General features: G+C 39.3%; 2 protein-coding genes across 3 annotated transcripts in view; one reads left to right on the top strand and one right to left on the bottom strand.

Moving 5' to 3' along the window:
- LOC135257774 (T-cell differentiation antigen CD6-like) lies at positions 1 to 17,055 on the top strand. Of its 2 annotated transcripts, none has more exons than XM_064340897.1 (17): positions 1 to 390; positions 6,422 to 6,499; positions 7,682 to 7,966; positions 8,119 to 8,424; positions 9,538 to 9,582; positions 10,778 to 10,936; positions 11,650 to 11,760; positions 11,887 to 12,006; positions 12,778 to 12,852; positions 13,040 to 13,153; positions 13,573 to 13,653; positions 13,855 to 13,914; positions 14,857 to 14,937; positions 15,177 to 15,272; positions 15,515 to 15,589; positions 15,761 to 15,874; positions 16,602 to 17,055. In XM_064340897.1, exons 1-17 carry the CDS (start codon positions 339 to 341, stop codon positions 16,742 to 16,744), a joined length of 1,995 nt encoding a protein of 664 aa, XP_064196967.1. In that variant the 5' UTR covers positions 1 to 338; the 3' UTR covers positions 16,745 to 17,055. The 2 variants fall into 2 exon arrangements, with proteins under 2 accessions (XP_064196967.1, XP_064196959.1); XM_064340889.1 differs by having other exon boundaries at positions 4 to 390; positions 11,641 to 11,760.
- cfap418 (cilia and flagella associated protein 418) overlaps positions 16,952 to 22,876 on the bottom strand; it is a 15,079-nt gene continuing 9,154 nt past the window's right edge. Inside the window, exon 6 of the mRNA XM_064340911.1 lies at positions 16,952 to 21,809. Within this exon, the coding sequence (XP_064196981.1) occupies positions 21,650 to 21,809 (160 nt within the window). The 3' untranslated portion in view covers positions 16,952 to 21,649. The remainder of the gene's footprint in view (positions 21,810 to 22,876) is intronic.

Below are 22,876 nucleotides of genomic sequence, written 5' to 3' on the forward strand. Positions count from 1 at the left end.
ATGTTCGTATCGCCATCATCATAACAAAAGCTGAACTTCAGAGGGAGAGAGAGAGAGATAGAGAGCGCAAGCTTTACTAATTCTGCCAATGGCACATGCATGTCAGTGCCTTGATGAGGAGCACATGAACTGCACACCCACGACAGAACCAAGCAGCAAAAGGAAACCACACGTTGCAGTGCAAACAAACAGCAGCAACTGTGGCCCGTTCGCAAAGCTTTTTTCATGATTAAACAAAGGATGTATTAGATCAGATCTTTTTGTTGACTATTTTGAGTTTCAAAGTTCTCTCATACGCAAGAAAGACAGGGCCCCTCAACTGTCACGCTTATCATCAGATGGAACTGTTGAAGGTGGCAATTGTTCTCCAAGCTCTCAGTCTCTGTCAAGGTAATGCACACTATCTCTTTACAACTGGGAACCTTCAATGACATAAATGTGAATGTTTCTGTTCATGTTAGTTACTGGCTATTGGTTGCTGAAGTTGTCATGCTTCAGTGTATACATGATGACCACGGTGATGTTCAACTTCTTGAAGGTAGGAAACAAATTTTTATTTCTGGTGCGCTACTTCACAATAAATGCACCTGTTCTGGCTGGGAGTCTCCTGAGATGACAAGTATGGGTCTCCAGGCAACAAAAGAAAGCAATGCGGGGGAATTTTGTTATATGACAGACCTTTACAAAAAAAAAAAAGTTGAAGTACAAAGGTATCACCAAACTACCTTTTACCTGACACCACAGTGACAATATTTCTAACTAGATATATACGTTCGGCTTTTGTAATGGTTGTTCAAGTGGTTTAACCTGTAATTGCACAAACTGCTTTCTTGGAGTCCTATTATACCTTCTTTCCTCTTTTATTTGATTTCACTAAAAACATTGTCTGCATTCTCATTCATTGTTTACTGCTGTATATATGTTTACACTAGAAGGGTCTTTAGAATATAGAATATTCTACTAGAATATTAGAAATTGTTGTGTACTGTACTCTCAAGCAAAAAATGGTTCTTGGGTATTTACATTTCTAAAGTTCATGACATGAAATATAATTGGGTGTATCATTCCATTTGCTATATGAAGTACCCAGTTCTGAACTTTTTCAGGTTTTTTGTTTCATATGCAGTGCCTGATCTCCTCATTCTAATGTACCTGAGACCTAAAGGTAATGCTAACCCTGGTACCCATTTGACTCTCATGAAAGGCTACAGTCCATGTAATGTAAGGATGTATTCTGAATTAAATGCTTTTAAGTTTGATTTTTAATACAGTGCATTGGCTCATCTGGGTTAGAATGGAACTTGAGCGTCATGAAACACAAAACGTCTGCTATATTACAAAACACTACCGATTAAACAGGAAACAGGCCTGGTGAGAATTTCCTCAGTACCTAATGTAGTAAATAGTTAGCACAACAAATTCCCAATATTCTCACAGGTGGTCTTTATAAAGAGTTAGAATTATGATTTTCAGATGATATTCCTTAAATTTCAGATTTTGTAGTGAGATACATACATATATATATATATAATTAGTACTTGGTGGCTGAGATTTCATAGCTTTACTGAAATTGCCAAAAATTCTTAAAACTTTATGGCACCAAGATAGTATAAATAGTGTTCTATGAGACCTCAAGAATAAAATAATATGGCAAGACACTCCAATGAAAAAAGAACACGCTTTTAGCTGACAACGAAATGTTATATAAATTGGAAATACAGATTTTCTGTTACCTTACTCTTTTGAATAATGGCCTTAAGTGACTTTATTAATAATAATAATAATAATAATAATAATGTTAATAATAATAATAATAATAACAGTAGTTATTATTATTATTATTATTATTGCTGTTGTTGTTATTGTTGTTGCCTGCTACATTACTGAGATGATAGAATGCATCTGGAAACAGAGATAAACGAATACAACAAGCCAGTCCTTATGGAAATGAATTTCCTGAAATATACTGATTGTAACTGATTGCATTGTTTTGTTGTAATGTATAGTGGAATATCACTGTTATATGAGAAATGTAAAAATATAATTTTACACTGCTATGAAATATCAAAATTATGTTTTCAAAAAAGTTAACATATACAAAATACTGCAATATATTCCATTACTGTAAGGGAACAGACAAAAATAATTGTTAAGCATTACTGACTCCATGATGAACAATGGTGGATAGGTTCTGAAAGTATTTTTATTGGTGATCCGATATATTAGTCAGAGTATAGTTATCTTGATTGAATGAGGGTCTATGTTTAAGAATGAGGAACTTGAAAAGACAGGTACCAGGAATGGGCTTAACTATTAGGACTACGCAATTATAGTAAATTGTATATACAGAAATCTGCTTTGTCTGTATCAGCAAACAAGGCATTGGATAATCATTTCATGGCTTTTGTGAATTTGTGAGATTAGAGAGGGCCTATTACAATAGTGGCTTTTGTATTTTTGCCTCAACTGTAAGCACTTCTCTGCTTGATTCTTCTCAAATGGCACCAACTCTGGTAGTCAACTACAAGCCAGGAAGAGATATTACATATCATCAGAACTTACAGATAAACAATGATTATTGGCGGCAAAAGAAAGCCATCTAATAAAAATGATTAATTAGCTTTTCTGACAAGAAATATACATGACACTTTCTTCTCAGATATTTTTTCCCATTTTAAGAAAAGAATATACCTAAATATGTTAAAACAAATTATTCTGAGGACGATGTACCAACTTGGAAAAAGAAAATGAGTTTAATATTGCCTTTTTAGCATACATAATTAGATTATTTGAGGGAGATAATTTAAGTGTCTAATTACACTTGAAACTCAACTATATTAAACGGAAAGCTATTTCAAGTCTGGAATATAGTAATTGCCCCTTTCAAATGATCGCATGGCTGAGCATGAAACCGTATTGTGAAAAGGCCTTAGTACATGAACACGGTAAATTATCACAGCCAACAGCCAAAAAAAGATTTCAACTTAAATCAAAAATTAATCATAATGGAAAACTGAGTGATTACCTATGGACATTTCAATGAAAGTAATTATCTTTAAAAAACTGACATTCTGCTTGCTAAGAGACAGCGACTGCAATTAAAACGAACAGAGAGAAGCCGATAAAAAAATATTGAATAATTTTTTATTCTGCCATAACCCAAATGCAACGTATTCTGCATTCTTCTCGTCACGCAGATCATCTTTGGGAATCATGAATAAGGGCAAGCATTAATGTTTTAAAATGGTTCATTAAATGATTTCACTTTTTGAATGCTTCCAGTGCATCCAGGCTGTTAGGGTTTATTATTCCGTCGGGAAAGTCTGAGCCAGAGCATGCGTTTTATTCTGTGAAGAAACAAGTTGATGTGATTTTTTAAGAAAAAACAAAGATATCTTCTTTGTATCTAACAGACCATTATCTTGACACGTTTTCATCGCATTGTTTTAAAATAAAAAATAGCTGCCTAAATAGATGTAGCTTTACAGTGCCTACAGAAATATTTCACCCTCTGAATGTCGTATTACACATTAAAATTGTGGAACGTTTAAATATTTTCCCCCTTCACAAACAGAGTAACACATTTGTGATGCAAAAATAATATTTTTTATTCAACATTTTTTTAAAAAAGACATTACATTTACATGTAAATGTAATGATGTTTGCATTTTCATAAAATAATTCATATCCCCGGAATCAATACTTGGCCTTTTGGCAGCAATTACAATTGCGAGTCTTCTAAGGTACAATGAGCCCCATAATGTTTGGGACAAAGACATTTTGTTTCTTGATTTGGCTTTTTACCCCACGATTTAAGGTGCAGATTCTCAGCTTTTATTAAAGGGTATAATGGTTAACATAATGATTTCACCATAGCTCAGGAGGTAAGAGTGGTTGTCTGGTAGTCGGAGGGTCAATTGCAAAGTGCTTTGAATAAAAGCGCTATATAAATGCAGTCCATTTACCATTTACCATTTACATAGTCTCCCCATTTCAGAGCATGACAATGTTTGGGACAAAAGGCTTCACGGGTGTTTCTGATTAGTCAGGTGTGTTCAATTGTTCCTTAGTGCAGGTATAAGAGCCATTTCACTATCTAGTCTTGATTCCTGCCTTTGGAGATTTGTGTTTGTCAACACAAGAACCTGAGTTATGTCAGTGAAATCAAGGAAACCATTATGAGGCTGATAATTAAGACATAGGCCAAACCTTAGACTTCTAAAAGTTTTTTCAACTGTTTGTAAAATCATTAAGAAGAAAGAAAGCAATGGTGAGCTCGGTAATTTCAAAGGGCCTGGTAGGCCTAGGAAGACGACTGAATAATTAAAAACCCCCAAACACATAACTACAGAGGCTTCACTGCAAGATGAAAACCTCTGGTTAGCTGCAAAAACGGGATGGCCAGGTTACAGTTTGTTAAGAAATACCTAAAAGAGCTTGCCTGGAAAAAGGTCACTTTTGATGGCAGGAGCAAAGTGTGGAGGCCAAAAGGAACTGCCCAAGATCTAAAACACCCCCCACCTCTGAAACATCATGGCGCGTGTGTTATGGTTTGTGCATGTATGGTTGCCACAGGTACTGGCTCACTTGATGATGTAACGGCTGACAGCAGGAGCAGAATCAATCATGAACTGTACAGAATAATTTTTCTGCTGAAGTTCAACCAAATGCCTCTAAACTAATTGGACGGCGCTTCATCCATTTCAGAATATTGACTTTCTTGTTTTGAACCATTCCTTTTTTATTGCCGTGTGCTTTGGGTTATTCACCTTCTGTATCATGAATCAAAATGCTGACCTCTTGAGAACTAAAACATATTCCTATCAAGGATTTGCCTTGCTCTATTCTTGACCTTGATGCCAACCAGCTTTCCAGTCCTCCCATCAGAAAAGCAACCCCATAGCACGATGCTGCCACCACCATGCTTGACAGTATAGATGGTGCTATCTGGGTGACAGACCGTATTGGGTTTACGCCAAAGAGCTCAACTTTAAACCACATAATCTTCTTCCAGAAGGTCTCAGGGTCTGCCACATGGTCTTTTAACATGTAGTGGACCTTGTTAACATATTTAATGTGACCTGTATATTTTGTTATCTATACTGCAGTATTACCTACATTACAGTATTACGATGTTAATATTGCGTACTGTATTTTTATACTCGTATCCATGTGCAATACTCACGTCTCTGTGCCTAATTCTGTAAATTTTATTTATTTCATGATTTTATTTATTTTATACTTTATTTCCCTTTGTTTAAAGGACAATTGTTTTTTTCAACCAGGGTCTTATTTTCTAGTATTTTCCATCATTCAGTTCTGATAGTATTTTATGCAGCCGCTTCATTCTCAGGTTTTTTTAGAGGTTGTTATATCTCCATGTCAATAACAGTGTCTGTAGGGCATTTCAAAAAACTTTCTGAAGTCACAGTGTATGGCTGTCTGTTAACGCTCAAGTTTTCATGTGTTGCATATCAGATTTTGTGCATTTTGACTGGTTGCAATTCTCTCAGTCGTAGTTCAATGTTCTATCCAAAGTGACACCTGGCTATGCAACAGGGTGTGTTCTGATACCCGTACGCTTTTAATGGGATTTTAATTGTCAATAGAATTTTGGTAACATAAGAAGACATATGCTAGAGCATTTGCATTCATATTCAATGCCAAAGGAATCAGACCGAGACTAGCTCTAGATGTGATTCAAATCAGATTGGGACAAATCCAAACCATCCAATTTCTTGTGTTAAGAATATCAAATACAACATTAATCGAATTCAAGAAATTAGACGTGTTGCACAAAAAGTGTAAATGGAGTCTTACCTGCAAAACAAGGCCCAGTTAGACAGCAAGCCATGCTGCTACTGAATACCTGCTCACACACACTAAGGTCAATATTCACAGAACATTAGTCCTTTATCTTACAATTAAATGAACGCATGAAATGAAAGCTATTGTTTTTAATACATAAACGCATTTTGGTGAGTTAATTTCGATTATTACTGAACTTGCCAACTGTGTTGATGACGATTCAAACTAACAAGTACAAATATTTATTTCAAGCCTATGAATTACACGATGTATAACTGACAGGCGATTAACATAGCGGTCTTCATTTAGTACTATTTTTTGAAGCAGTGCTTCACAGTCCATTTGAAAGCTTTCGGGAAGGATTATGAGGGATGGGTTATACATCACTTTTCTCAGGTCTGTGTAGAGCAGTGTGGTTCCCCCCCAGTAATCTTCTGTTCCACGGCATGTTTAATGACATCCTTTCTGTACTCGGATGTAAGGTTTTGGAAGGAAGCCTGTGAGCCACAATTGTCAAAGAAGAATGAGGAAGCTATGGTAGATGTAAGCCGTCAAGGTAGAGCCTACTGCAGTCAGAAACTCTTGTCGCATATTTGTTTTTCCTGTCTTGTAGGCCTTCAGCAAACCATTTCCCCTTCACAAAAGAATGTCTCACAGTCGGAAGGGACCGATGAACCTGCTACAAATCAAAGTGAGTCTGTTTTTGTTCTGCCATAACTTACATTAAGCATAACACTCGCCTGTTAGCCTCCCACTTCATTAGTCAAGCACAATCATCCCATCAGCAGTGCTTGCCAGTATTCTTCCTCCCCCTATCCCCACTTCAGTTCCTTCCTTTCTGCCCTCACAATCAAGACTGCATGTCTACTACGAGCTTCTGAGGCATGCACAGGATACAATAATCACATAATCACTGTTACTGCAGAGAGGTGGAGTGATGGAAAAGCTGTGTGCTGATTTCTTATCTATATTTCTGAATAAATGCTATTTTTGTACAATAATTCTGGATGTCTGCAATTTGTAGTGAGGATTGCTGCCGGTGACATACAATAATATTTAACTGTCTATGATAACATATTAATCTACAAATTAAAAATCCTGTTTTATGTGAAACTTCCATTTTGTTTTTGATTCACATGGGTACTCCCTTAATTTGTTGTCAATAATTCATTAATAACTTTAGTTTACCTCTCAGACCTATGCTTAAGGCTTGCAATAATGTATCCCGTTTTTATTCAAACAAGAACTGAATTTGAACACTCCCAGACAGAGCACAGCAGAAACAGCCCTTTGCCAAAGTCAAAGGAACTCATGGTTTTGAACCGCACTGTTTATTTGGTGCAGGAGTTTCTAAAAACAGCTCCTCTCTCCAGGTCCTCCCTGGGCTAGGGTACGTTCTCACATTTCCACAGGAAATGAGTCACAGGATGTGGCAGCGTGGCACTGTCGTGCATTACTATGCAAGACTCCTGCAAAACATAACAGTACAGCGTGGCAGGGGTTTCTCTGTGCATGTCGTCAAGCCATGCGGCATGATCTACAAACTATGCCTTCACAACCCAAATTCTACCATTAATCTTTACATGAGGCGGGACAGAATATGAGCACTGTGTGACTCATATTACTGACTCAGTAACAGCAGTAGTGCCAGACGGTTGGAGAGGCACTGCTTGTAACCAGGGTTGGGCCCATTTTATTTTAACCCAAACAACTAAACTGCAAATTTAATTTAAGTTAAAAAAAAAAAGTTCTATGGGCATTTTTTAGTTAATGAACTTAATTTCAATTAAGTTTCTAAATTTACCAGTTTGAAATAGAATTGATCTTAGTTCTGGCTGTCCCTTTGATTTCTTCATTAATTCCTCCCCTACAGCTGATGCCTTCACACCGCAGCTATCCGGCAACTGCTCTGGGACCCTGGGGGTTTTTAACCACGCGAAGTGGACTGCAGTATTGCTGACCCCTCAATCTGCGAGGAAGGTGGCCAATAGAATATGCAGACACCTTGGATGCCTGAAAGTTTCTTCATTTCGCCATAGTGCCCTGCACAACACCACCTGCCTCACCAACTGCACCTACAGTGACTCAAAACTGAAGAACTGTACTGAGGTCTCACAAAACTGCACCAGTGTGACTGAGATTGTCTGCAATTCCTCATGTAAAAGCATCTCTACTTCCTGTTTTTCTTTATATAATCCAGAATGACACAAAACATTCAAACATAAAATATGCTTCTTATTTTCAGTGTAGAGAATTTCATCTGATTATGACCGTATGGTCCTCTCATTGGTTAACAAATCTGTCTTTCAGTGGCCGTTCAGTTGGTGGGAAGCTCTAAACGGTGTGAGGGGCGGGTGGAAGTGTGGAATGCTGAGAAGTGGGGGACGGTGTGCGATGACGACTGGGACCTTGAGGACGCGAGCGTGGTCTGCAGACAGCTGGGATGCGGTTCTGCCTTCCGCGTGACGGGAGAGGGCGGGGTTTTTGGAGTGGGGAGTGGCCCCATCTTCCTGGATAAAGTCAACTGCACTGGAAGTGAGAGTAACCTGTGGGACTGCCCCGCCCAGAGGAGACCAAACTGCACACATAAGCAGGACGCAGGCGTTGTTTGTTCAGGTACTACTGACATGCATAGAATTTTACGCTAAATAATTTTACAGTCTCTGGGCATGATTCAAGAGCCTCTTTGAAACAAATTATGTACAAAATGCATTTATCAATCAGCCTTGTTTGGGCAGTCAGTACATTTGCACTTCCAACCAGACGTCCCTATTCCTAATTGTAAAAACATCTCTGGAATTCGCTAATATTCATTCCAACCTCTAATTAGATATATGAGTACCATGCACATATTGCCTGGACAGCCATTTACTTTGGGTTTCATCGGTACGCTCAAGATATTGCGTAAATTTTCCCCCTGAGGCTTGTGGGAAATATAGTCCAGTTTTGTAATGTCTCTATCTGGACACTTCACCTAACACTAGCACCTCTGTGAAAGGCACAATTTTGCCTTTGAAATGACTGCATGATATTGGCATGGACCAGGGTTCATTAAGCAAACAACAAGCAACAAGCTTTTGCCTTAGATCTTCAAATGCAATTCAGGTTCAAAAGAGGTCATTACAACCTTAAATGTATTCAATATCAATGGAAAATATTAATGAAAATATTGATTGTCCAAGGTGCCATTTTTTCATCCTTGCCCCCAGGTGGTAGGCCCAATTGCATTTGTGCTCATTTCTACAACCCCCTCTGTCAATTCAGAACGCAGACAAGAGCTACTCCAAAACGTGATGTCAGCCTAAGACTCTTTTAATTCTCCAGTCTGCTAGTGAGGCTTGTACTGACATTGAGTCAAATGACACTTCATATTTACTGTAAGTTATACTGGCAAACTGTTAGCGACTGTCCAGAGGACGTGGCTGGTGTGCAATGAGACAGAGACTGGAATCCCTCCCCTCCCTGGCTGATGCTATAACCAATTATGCTACAATGAGCACTAGTACAGCCCAGAAATAATATCAGACTGTGGGTGCCATGCATATTAATTCTAACACCAGTCAAACCTGTTGTAGTAATGGGCACAACCACAAGGTTGATACCCTCAGCAGCGCCTGGATTGTTCACTTTGGATGATGAATAGTTTAGAGGGGTTAATGATGTTTTCAGCTGATCCTGTTATAGATGTTTAATAAATTTGAAATTTGTTCCTCTTGTTCCTCTCTTTAGAGTCACCTGGGGCACAACCTACAACCACAGTTGCTGTGACCACAGGTAAATACCATCTTATGTACATCACTCATTTATAAAGCAGCAAGCAGTATGACTTAGGGTTGCGCAGTGTATTAGTACTAAAGTGCCGTGTTACCAAAATATTAAAATGGTACTACAGTATACCAGCATTTAAAAAAATTAGATACTTTATGAAAACATGCGTGACATTGCTTCCTATTGCAGCAAAATGATTACTATCTATTGTAAAATAAATGCCGTGCTTGCATAATTGTATACCACTTCTGTCAAACCCATGGCAGTTATTTGCCTACAAAGCCAAAGATAAAGGCAAACCTCACAGCATTATTACAGCACCCGTTTGCAAAAACAATTCTTAAAAGTTTGTTTCGCCAAGGATGGCAACACATCCAACCTAGCAAGGCGTCTGACCGACAACCTCCCCGATCTCTTCAGGGACTTCAAATCCTCACAGGTGTAATAATAAGATACAGTAGATACATGACAAGATTATGGTGTTTTGATGGCTTAACAAGTGCAGTGCTTTTGTTTACAAAATGCTCACATCTAAACTTTATTTCTAATTTTGTATTAGATATTTTGTTAAATAATTTTGAAAAGATATGTCAGGTTTACATTTCATTTTATGTGAAATTCTTGGCTATCAGTGATTTAACGTAGTATTGATTTGTCATTTATATCAAGGTACCGAAGGTACATATCGATATCGAAGCCAAAACTTTGGTATGGCAACAACACTAGTATGGCATGAGACAGAATAGCACTCACTATTTATCCTCCAAAATGTTTTTACCTTTTTAGCTAAAATGTGTTTTGTGAACCTGTCCTTTTCCCAAGGTGACTTTCATAAACATTTACACATTCCAGTATGTAGACCCATTTTACATGCCTGAATTTTTGCTAGAAATATGAAATTCAGCGAGGACATAGCTCAAGGGTATAACAGTCGCCGTCTGGCATGTGATCTGACCACACAAACTTCTGTTGCAGTGTCTGCCACTGTAAATGGGAATTCTGCCATAAAATGAACGTTTACTTGTGGAAGAGTAGCTGTCCTCCTGATTAAAATGAGCTCTCGGCAAGCTCTCTAACTGTAGTGAGTGCAAAGATATAGCCCAAAACTACTGCAGGTACCCGCTTTACCAAAGACTACAACAGGTGAGAACTTACAGTCCATGGGTGGCCGTCAGACTAGTCTGTTAACGTGTGCTTTCAGGCGCCTGGACCACCATCATTGGGATCCCAGACGCCCCTTCCTGGGGCCCCAGATACTCCCCGGCAGAGGTGGGCTGCATTGTTCTGTCTCTCCTCCTGATGATGGCATTGGTTGTGAATGCTATCCTCTGCTGGCGTATCAGGAAAAGAGAGAGAGGCGGTGAGTCATGTCATCTGTCACACACAGCCTTGCAATCAATGATCACTATTCACAGTGCCGACGCTACATCTGACAAATGCTTTTATTGGATCCCGTGAGCATCATAGGCACCAAGCATCAATGCACAGTGTGCAATTCGTAGGAGCACAGTGCACTTCCCCTTAATAGTGCATTGAAAGCATATGAAAGTAACAAAAAGCTACTGGGAGTAAAGCTGCTGCTATTCAGAAAAGCTATTGGAAAGTTTAATTTGCATACACAATCTACAGACATGGGGCTAAGTCTGTTAAGCAAGTCTGTTAACAGGAAATGCATTAGCATGGTTCATTCTTACACTGCTAACCATGATACCAGACCCTGCTGGACCACAGCTGGGATCAGCAACAAAAAGACATGATGTGAATTGCAAATCAAATGGTGTGAAGTTGTACTTGGGGCTTACGGCAGAATAGTTTGCCTACTAGCAAATTATAGGTTTGCCAAGGTTACGATACCTACCGGATGTCTGTATGAATCATCCTCCTGCTTCACTGTTAGCATGCAGGAAGCAACCTCTTACTGATCTGTTAATGTCTAATCTGTTGTGCTCCTCTGTTTCTCTGTGACATTTCCAACCTTTCTTGTCTAAAAGTATTTTCATTTAAAGAAACAGTGATTTAGTCTGAGCTTTTTAAGGTGGTCTGAGCAGTTCTAATTGTTTACAGTCCCTGTAGCTGTGGAGCAGAGCAGGAAAAACCTGCAAACAACCACAGGACAGCAGAAGAATGAGTACCGGAGCACGGAAGATGTCCACAAGCTCCCCACTGACAGCACAGAAAACGATGGTCAGTGAGTCAGTTGCCTGTGCGCCCAGCCACCGCCTTGTCTCTGTGTTCTCCTTCATATTGAATGTGTGAACAGTCATCCTTCTTTTCACAAGCTGACACATTCCCGTTTACACCACCTTACAGTCTTACTCAACCCGAGGGTCCTGCATACCCAGCACAGCGAGGACAACTTCTCCATTGACTCAGACTACGAGCCCTACGACTTCAGTGTAGAGCCTTCCGTTGCCTTGGCCACCTTCAAGAGTGAGTTAATGCTGCCTCTCTGCATTTTTAAACATATCTAAAACTCCTTAAACTTAAAACATGAATGTTACAGTTGAGCCCTGCAGGAAGGCCAATAGGTCCCCTCTATGGCCCACTGCTGCCATTTTACACAGCTGTCAAATAATATAAGCTTTTATGGGTTGTTGGATGGTGCATTCTACACTAACCATTTGACAAGTGGTCTGCCCAGCAGTTTGGAATTAAAACTGTGTCAGTGCTCATGGTGGGGCTCTCACACTGCAATGTACAAGTGCCCACATGCAGGCCTGAGCTCTCCAGGTGTGTTAGCAATGGGACAGGCTAACAAACAGAAGTGCACAGTCCAATTTGGGAGAACAAAACATAATCTAATAATGCTAGCCTCTGTATATTCAATGTGTTGCCTTCCAGCTGTATAATCACACCAGGATGTGTGAGCAGTGGTTGTGTCTAAAAATACACTCATTCACTATCTAACATTATGCAATTATCGACATGTTAGCTATTATCATAGCTTCTATTCAATATGAACTGTACCAAATCTAGTAACTATTCTAAATGAATAATATTATATTTCAAGAATAATAATAATAATAATAATAATAATAATAATAATAATTGTACTGGACAATAACAATCAACTCATAAAATGACAAGATAAATTATTTCTGGAACACCCAACCAATTGGTGGCATCACTGGTTGAAATGGTCACCTTCAAGTTGCCTTTGAGTTTAAAAGAAATTTAAAGAAAATGCCCTCTTTCCCATAGATTCTCTCCGCAACAGAGGAGACAACAGGAGCCCCACACTGAAGCCTTCATCCCTATATTGTCTAACTGAAGAAGGTAGGACTTCCTATCTGTTCCACTGCTCAACAAATAAGCAAAGAGCCAGTGTCTTGCATCAAAAAACACAAAATGACAAAACAATACAATACAAAAAAATAATAATAACAATAATAAATGGGGTTATGAAGATTTAAGGCATTAAGAGCAGAAGATCAATCCCATTAACCATGGTGTAAATTGACAGATCAAACCAGTGGTCTAGCTGACAATGCAGCACTTCCTGAATGCCATGAAGACACAAGCAGATTTCCAACATTCAGTGGCATCAGTGACACAAAAATCAAGGCCATCCCAACTGGTAAGTACAGTATTTCTGCTCATTTACCCAACTGTCCTATCACAAGATCAATGGCAGGGCATATAGCAGCAAGTGCCGATGACCAAGAGAATTATGAATTATAGATACATTATATAATACGATAACACCTCTATTTGTATAGCACCTATTTGGAGAAATACAGTACAAGGTGGTTCACAAAATACATTTAAAGCAAAGCAAGACAACAAATAAGGTCAAGAGATAAAGTCAAGAATAAACAAGAAAAATAAAGAAGTTAAAACTTTATGAAAGTATACAAGACCAGGGGTTTTGGTGCGCTAAAAGTCAGTTGCTAAATGTGTTTTTAAAAGAGCTATAGAAGTGGTCACAGAAGTAGTTGTTTGATCTATGGCTAGTAGGTAACGAAAGAGAATCTAAAGCTTGTGTCACTGTTGCAGTGGACTCATTTGATTCCTCCAGCACGTCTTCCGAAGAATTCTACGAAAACACAAAAAAAGAGGCTGAGCTGCCCATTCAAGGTCTGCCTTACACCTCACACACACTCAGCTGTACTAGTGGACATAACTGACCTCAGCTATAACCAATATCAGGAAATGAACAATTATATGAAAGGAATCTGTTGAGTGTGGTATCAACCAAACGTACGATTGAACAAATAATCTCCTTCCCCTTCAGCTCCCAAAAATACAGACGGTTTTCTGATTTGTTTTTTCCTGTAGAGGCAACAAAGGGAGGGGAAGCCGTTCAGTCACAGACAGAAAAGAATCACCCAAAACTAGGTTGGTGTATTTTTCATTTTTTGCCTTTATAAAATGTACACAAACAAAAAAATATGTGCATTGAAACAACTTTACGTGCAAATGCAATAATATAGACTGCTGTACAAAATTCACATTTTAGCTTTTTTTGATGCACAAGGAAACTGAAAATATAGTAATGCAAACACACATGAAAATTACATAGTGTTCAAATAATCACTTTTATACACAATATACAGTACTAAATTTGAATGACTGTCCTTCCAGTCCCTTCAAAAGCAATGAAATCATTCCTGGGAGAGATTTTAAGTGATAATTCTGTAATAAGCTTGGGAATGATATCCCACACTTCTTCCGGGACCTACCAAAGACCATGTAAATAGCTGGGACATCTTCTCAAAAAATGTTTAGTTTCCATATGTATCAGAGTTGAAATATATCGGATGTGCAGGGTAGGCAGGAAAGGCACTGCCTAATGTGTGAAAATGCAGCAGAATAAATCAAAATGTGTCTGATTGTTCATGGACCTTTTTTTTCGCAACTATTTCATGCACTGTGCAAACTGTTTTCGTTCATATAAATACCAGTAACGTGCGGTAAGTCATGTGGTTTAGAAGGCTAAGAGACGTGCATCAAGGCAGAGAAGTTTTGTCAGGCGATACAGTGAAAGCAACAATACTCAATGCCTATCTTGCCTACTCTGACCTCACATTATTGGAAAAAAAATCTATTATTCTTTCCCAGCATTTTTCTTTTTGGAATGCATTTGCACGGAATACACCATCACAAAACATCAAGACATTTTTAGTCATGCATACCCATCAGTGAGAATGAATAAATATATATTTTTCTAAATTGTAACTAACAAAAAGACGCACAGCACTAACCAGGGCACACCAAAGGAGGAAAACAGGCCTGTTGCTAGTGTTAGGAGAGAATCTAATGCTCATGTCACTGTTGCAGTGGACTCCTTTGATTCCTCCAGCACGTCTTCCGAAGAATTCTACGAAAACACAGGAAAGGAGGCTGAGCAGCACATCCAAGGCATGTCGCATTTTCAGCAAATGCACCTGACACATGCTCAGTTACATTGGAGACCATTTCTGACCACCCAAAAAAAATTTTTATTATTTAATTTAATCCAATACTATGTTTTGGAAGTAATTCTCAAAGTATTCTGTTGGGTATTAGCAAGTGAGCAATTGGAGAGAATGGTGATCAGATCCTGTCCTGAATGTTTTCTGCTGCTTGCGTGTGTCTGGATCGTGATGCACTTCCTGCAGAGATGACAGGAAGAGAGCAGCCCAACCAGCCACAGAACAAACACTATAGCCCTGGCCTCACCAACTGCTACCTCCAACCAGACCCCCATTCTCAGGGTAATTAACTGCAGGACTATGTTTATATTTAGTTGTGCTGAATGCTAATTAAAAGTGCAAAAGGAGATGATTTCATGTCTGTATGCATTTGTATGTATTGTCACAATATCTATTGCTTATAAGGGGGGGAAAGGAGTTTGCACAATACTTGTAAAAAAGAAAGACAGCAGGGAGGCAAACAGGCAGTCAGAGACTGGACGGTAACGTTAGGAGAGAATCTAAAGCTTGTGTCACTGTTGCAGAGGACTCATCTGATCCCTCCAGCACGTCTGAATGCTACGAAAACACAGGAAGAGAGGCTGAGCGGCACATACAAGGTCCGTCGCATTGCCAGCAAATTTGGAGCAATCACCAGACTCAGGCATCAGCTAAAACCAAACATTCGTAAATCAACCATTTAGCCACGATCAAGCCGAATGTTCACTGTCAGAAATGAATCAAAATTCACTTACAATTAACCAAAAGACCTTGTGCTATCTCCCTACAAGGCGATGCAGTTCCTACAGAGGCAGAAGTAAGAGAGGGCCCCATCCGGCAACAGACAAAAATCCATTACCCTGGCTTCACCAACTGCTACTTACAACCAAACCCGCACAATGACGGTATTTTGTATATTTACATTTATACAGCCGTGCAGCATTGGCACAAAAGTAATAGCACAACTACACGAGAATGCATCTGGAAATATGTATGTGCACTGCCACATAACCATCTTGTTTAAGTATTGCGCACGCACCATTAACCTAGGATACAAACTAATACTAATCAATTAGAATAATTATAACTACTTTCCTAAAAATTAAAATAAAAATGATAATAATTTGTGAAACGTAAAAACTAGTGAAAAGAGACTGAAATGGGTGTTTGTTTTCCCCCACGAGAGTGGGTGTTGTGTGTGGGTTTAATGGAAAATTTGTCACAAAACAGTCTGAAAACAGGGGCTGACTTTGTTTTCTTCCTTGAATGATGCAGCCCCCCTCCAACTGAAGGTGCTTAGTTCACAGCTCTTGGGCAATAAGTACCATGAACTGCATTCTCAGTTCATTAAAATAAATGTCATTGCTTTTATTTTTTTTAATCAAAACTGATTTTCAATGGTGTATTTTATTTATAGCCACCAAAACCACAGGGGAAAGATTTATTGTGCCTTGTAGAAAGACAGAAAGGCTGGTAATAAAGTATCGGTTCTCATGCCACTCTGACATTAATCTCTGTCGAATCAGATTGTGACATTAAAGTGCTGTAATTGTAGAAGAAATGTAATCCAAACGACTGCGTTGTGCTGCAGGTGAGTGTATGAACATACCAGGAAATCTGTTTTTACCTCAGGGGATTCATCCAGCACTTCATCTGAAGATGATTACGACATCCCTGAGGGACAAGGAAAGCCACTGAGCCCCGCTGTGAGAGAAAACTGTGACCAGTCTTCTTCAGACAGCGACTATGACGATGTCGCCAGCTATGGACTGTGAGACACAAATGGTTCAAAAGCAAGATTACTTATGACAATCCTGTGAAGCTCTTATGGTAACTGTGACTGTTATCGGCAGCTGTAAGAAGATGAGTGTAATTATAAATGTATTATCTTTTTTTAAATGTTTTTCGGTTTTAGAGAGTGATTTGCTCAATGTCATGTCTTTAGGCAAAAGTAGTCAAAATATTCTGACACATGGACTAAATCATGACAAAAAACTTTTATTTGATTTTACATAATTTGTACATGATAACCTGAACAAAAATGTGTTCATACTGTAAAGAAATATATTTTGTACATTTCAAACTATTTTGGTGTCCATCCTGATATGTTTATTCACAGCTATCAGATATTAATTCCTATCAAACATATACAAATTTACAAGTACATTTAAATGATACTTTACATATTTTTGTCAGTAAATACTGACCCATTCTTACTGAAGGGTTGGTAATCATGTCACCAGTTAAAATAATTATTTGTGAAAAACGAATGGAATATAAATATTAGAATACAAGTATCTTATGCCTTTCCCGCCTTTGCATTTTACTGTGGGAAATTTACAGCGTAAAGCATTGTTTATAGAACCTCCATCCACTGCCTGCAAACACCGTATAACCAGGTGCAAGTGATTGATCTCCTTCATACAAGAGACTCATTGTTTGGACTCTTTCTGTATTTAACAGTAACACCTTGCAATAGTTACACTGATGATAAAACTTGTTTGTGGAGTCTGCAACAAACTGTCTCCCCATTAATCCTCCTCAACCTCAACCAATCAGGTTTCATGTTGAATACTGCTCTCCACTGAGAGTGCTCTCCACATAGTCACAGAGGCTCTTCACTCAGCATGAGCTGTCACTCAACCCCGTCCTCATCCTCCTAAATAGCCCCCATCTCCCTTTATCTCACAGGTCTTGAGACAAGCACATATGACAGTGGCTCTTCTATGTAACCTTAAGGTGTTTTCTTACTAAGTTGTAAGTTGCATTGGTTAAAAGTACCTGCTAAACTGTGAATTGTAATTAATGCAGTAATTCACTGTAATTACTGTAACGTTCGTGTAGTGTTACCAATCACAAGTTTGACTGGGTCATTGATAGAAAAAAGCCTGCACTCACTCCATGTGGCGCATTTCACCTGAGGATCTCCAAGCAGACTAAAGGAAAACTGTGCTACCAGACTTAGAATTTCACCAAAACAATGTAAATAAGGAGTGAACAGACTCCTTTACTGGAGCCCAGTTCAGATCAAATCTGTGAGATTACACAAGATGGGAATAGCCATTTTTGAAAAAAAAGACAAAAAAAAACATTTATGTTTCTAAGGCTATGCAGTTACAAATTAGTTTTTTTTACGATTGCTTTGACTCATTTAGCACAGCAGAATTTCAATGTACAAAACTCAAAATGCAAAGTGCCAAACTGACTTTCAAAATTCATACTCCAAGACACTACATCCTATGCTGACATACGAAGTGTAAAACTGTTAACGCAAGGTGCTAAACTGACTTGCAGAATTCTTACCTTACGACACTGCATCCTATGCTGACATACAAAGTGCAAAACTGTTAACGCAAGGTGCTAAACTGACTTGCAGAATTCTTACCTTAAGACACTGCATCCTATGCTGACATACAAAATGCAAAACTGTTAACGGAAAGTGCCAAACTCAAAATCATATGCTCCATTCTCAGAATACAGCCACCTAATATTACAACAATGTTCAAATGCTTATTGCTACAAATGCAGATCACTAAATCAATTCAACAGGTGTTTGTAGTCATGTCTCAGTACTTCCAACAACCTTGCCCAGGTGAGTAGCATTGTAACACAATTGATAATCTCTTCACCACTACATAAAAGGCTGCTTAGAAACCTGAATGTTTCTGACAGCATAGAGCAGGTCGGTGAGGTTGAGGTTGGTAACGAAGAACAGGATCGTGGTCATGGACGGGGTCGCGGTCGTGGCCAGGGAGGCAGAAGAGCAGTTGTGTCCACCTTACTCCCCCTTTCTGAACCCCATCGAGGAGTTTTTCTCAGCCTGGAGGTGGAAGGTATATGATAGGCGTCCATATGAGCAGGCAACGCTCCTTCAGGCCATGGATGAGGCATGCGATGAAATTACAGCCCAGCAGTGCCAGGGGTGGATAAGACACTCTAAAAGATTTCACCTGCGCTGTCTTGCCAACGAGGACATCAGATGCGACGTCGACGAAATTCTGTGGCCAAACGCAGCGGACAGGCAAAATGCTGCTTAAGCACTGTTGCTTTACTGTTGTTTTTGTTTTTACTGTACAATACAGTTGAGTTTACAGTACAGCATTACTGTATGATTTTTCTTTAATGTTTAAACTTCATATAATCTAATCTAATATTTTGTTTGTCTTTCATAAAAACACAAGCGCTATACTGCAGTCTATCACAGGGGATGCTTGCTGTACATAATTTCAAGTACTTATGAGGACAAGTCTTTTTTGCTAACAAGTATTTTGTGTTTGACCGAATTATTTGATAATGGCCATTGTATTTGAAAATGCACCAATAATTAAACTTCAACGATGAACTCTTCTGACACTATGATAAACGTTAGCATGAAATACAATCTAATTTGGTTCAGTTGTTTCTATTGTGCATGCTATATATAATTTTGAGCCCAAGATTAGGAGTATAGCATTTTGCATTATGACCAAAGAACACTTTTGATCAGAAGGATTTAGTGTTTGGCAGCATTATTTGATGATGACTGTTGTATATTGAAAATGCAGCAATGATTTAACTTCATTGTTTTAAATATCTAATGTTCTGGTGCTGTGATAAACTTTTGCATATAATATTCTCTGATTTGACACTGGTATTTTTATTTTGTATGCTATATTACATTTTGAACCCAAATTGAGCAGTATAGCATTCTGTGTTAAGAGGTTTGCACACTGAAACTCTGTTGTGCAAAATGAGTCAAAGCAATCATAAAAAACTGTAATACATGGGTAAAAAATTACATTATTCTTTCTGCAACAAGGAGCTAAAAGTTGGTTCAGCTGATCAGCTCATTTTAATTTTACCCCTGGATTCAAACTGTCACATGTTCAATCTCAGAAGGTACATCAGACATTCTAAAACTGGATAGTTCACGCTCTATACAATTTCTTCTGAAAACATTTTACAACCTTCTTGTTCACTGTTGAAGATTTAACCTGAACTGGCCTTTAGCTTTGTGACCCAAATAAAAGACAGGCCCTTTACATCACTCAACCAGTCTGTCACAGTATTAAAATAACTTTCTTTCAGCTAAGAATTCAGTCATATGTCTGTTAGATCAGTCAACAGCAGGTAATGGGTCAAAAGTATCATGTGATTTTATATGACAACATCAATTCAAGGTGTCAGGATTCACACATTTGTCTCACGATTAAAGTGTTTTTCTTCACAGCTCAAAGAGGTCATTGTGGTGATCGGCATTCAATAACGAGTCAAAGCTATGACGCTAGGAGCAGTGTTCTCATCACAAGACCATTAAGTCAAAAGTGGAATGTTTTCCCGGTTGTCCCACAAATACCAAATCCCACTATTTTCTATACTCTGCATACCTCAAATATTAAAGACAAGAGTAGGAAAAGAAAATCAATCATCTTATTCCTTACATGTCGCACAGCTCAACTGTGATGATAATCCTCCATTCACTTATTTTTCAAAACTTCTTTTGTTATGTCCTAAAACAGGGAGAATTGTAAAGTTGGAGACAAACAGATTCTTTAAAGCAGGCAAGCTCCCATGCCTCCAACCTGAGCACCACAGTCCTCAGGCAGCGCCTTTTCCTCTTTTTAGTTTCTCTTCTTGAGATTTCAGTCTATGATCATGATCAACTTCCTTGAGCCAAAAAAAAAACTTCAGTTTGATTTGATTAAACTGCATACGCCTTTAAAATGGTGCATTTGACTGAATCTATAGGTCAGTGTTTTGGAAAGCAGTTACAGGATTGTCAGGGTCCCAACTAAGGGACCATTCTCATTGGTCGTGGTCATTTGCTTCTGAAATAGGTTAGCTATTTATCAGAGGCAGATAGGCAGTTGCTATGTCCAGTCCTTTCTAGGGCGATATTACCAGCAAGATATCACCAGCAGCTGATCACCAAAACACCAATGGAGAACACTATAGCCCTTGTGGTTATGCATTACTATGTCAAGCGCCCATGTGGTGAAAAGTTGGTCGCAGTGTGACCACGTGAACTTGTGGTTTGTTTCAAGATTCTCAGTGGCAAGCGTCCCATCGAAAATAACAGGCGGTCACAATGACCCTGGCCTGTCAGAAGGGCCCCCAATACAACAGCTAGCATTCACTCACTGCATTAGCAGAGCTACTGCAAGCCTGCTCCAGCCCTGACCAATGATTCATACTTCAGATTCACTGCCATCTGCGCCACACTGCCTTTACAGCAGCAGTGCTCGTGTAGCAAGGCAACCGAGTAAGAAATCTGGAACTGACCCTGTATATATGCCAATACAAAAACATGTGTCAAGGTGTTTTATCAACGTCTGACATGATTTTTGATGCAACATAACACAACACGTGACACACACACTTTCGACTGTGCCACAGGGTCAGGACTAAGGACAGAGCATGAAGAACATACAGAAACAGGCCACACACTCCCGTGATGCTCCTGTGAAAAGTCCATTTGCACGTGAGCACGGACGAAGGTTTGATTCAAGTTCTTGACAAAGACCCTTGTGAACGGAATCACTGTCCATGCTTTTGTACTTATTATGGGAGCATTGTGGTGGCGTGCAAACTCTGTTTGTTTTTGCTGCTTATATTAATGTCATATACACAAAGGAGATCAGCAGTTAAACGTTATTTTGAAAAAATCCCAGCATGATACCCCCAAACACTGTGGTGAACCCTTAAGACTTGTGCTTCCCGCAGACCCACTTGAGATCGGGCTGGTCCCTCAGGTCCGTGAGGATGAGTGTGGAGCGCCAGCTGCACTGGCAGGCGTATGCTCGCGAGGTCCTCTTCCTCTTTAGCTTGGCCTGTAGCTTCTGACGGTCGGGCATGTTGTTCCTAACGATCAGATTGGCACAGTAAGACTCATCAGTCCTCCGGACCCACTGGCCACGCATCCCCATCAGATCCCTGCCTTTGTCCATGCTGCGCTTGCAAAGAACTCTCGGCCAGGGGATGTCACCAGTGGACCACTGCTCAAATCTCAGAGCAGCAGAGGAAAGCTTCTGGGTCAATTCATTTGCAACAAATATTCTTAGTGCAAAAAATACATTTTAATTGCCTTTGCATGAACATACATGAGGTCGGCTGCAAATTTTAAACTAACACTCACCAAAACCAGTTAGTTTAATGTTAGTAAGATTTCTGAGGACATGAAGTCTTTGCACAAACTCACCATGATGTACTGTTGCAAACATATTGTCTGGGGTTTGTCAGCTGTGTGCTATAGCTAATAGAAAATGTTTTAATCTAAGCATATTTTGAATAGTCCACTTGAAATACAAATGCATAGCATCAGGGGCTGCCGGGTGGCTGATCCTATTAAGATACTGTTCCAGTGTGCGGATGAGCCCCAGGGTATGGTACTGAACCTGGCCTGTGCCCGTGCTGACTGTGGCCAGCAGCACAGGAAGGTCCTAACTGGCTATAGCACAACAGTGTCTCATCACACAGCACTGAACCCCTTTGTTTGGCAACCGGAGTCGGCCTGCACAAGCTACACAAACTATCCTTTTATAACCCTGTCATAGCGATGGGGGTCCACAACCAGAAGGTGGTCTTTTTAGGGTGCCTCTCTTACAGTTCCCTCTGCCCTGTCCTGAAAGACTGTAACCCTTGAGCCAATGAGCTGGCCAGACCATAAGGACCACACCAGGGGGGGATATACACCTGCTCATACAGGTCACATCTACGCAGACACTTTCAATTCTGCTGCACTGACAGAATGATATTCTGATCTGCAGTAAAACCCTGCTGGTCATTCCTGGTCCTGTGACCTGGCTAGCATGTTAGACACTACCATTCACTAAATCAGGTATTTAAAAACTATTAGATTGCCTTTAAAAGAAGGCAAAAACAAAGTAATCATATATAGTTATAGTTTACATAATTATAAAAAAACACAA

This window comes from Anguilla rostrata, chromosome 1 (assembly GCF_018555375.3).
Source record: "Anguilla rostrata isolate EN2019 chromosome 1, ASM1855537v3, whole genome shotgun sequence".
Taxonomy (NCBI): domain Eukaryota; kingdom Metazoa; phylum Chordata; class Actinopteri; order Anguilliformes; family Anguillidae; genus Anguilla; species Anguilla rostrata.

Bases quoted from the DNA above. Each gene is read 5' to 3' on its own strand.
- LOC135257774 (XM_064340889.1), top strand. From the start codon at position 339: ATGGAACTGTTGAAGGTGGCAATTGTTCTCCAAGCTCTCAGTCTCTGT. The intron at 13,154-13,572 runs GTAAGTACAGTA...TCACTGTTGCAG, and splicing joins AATCAAGGCCATCCCAACTG to TGGACTCATTTGATTCCTCC. The intron at 15,590-15,760 runs GTCCGTCGCATT...TCTCCCTACAAG, and splicing joins GGCTGAGCGGCACATACAAG to GCGATGCAGTTCCTACAGAG.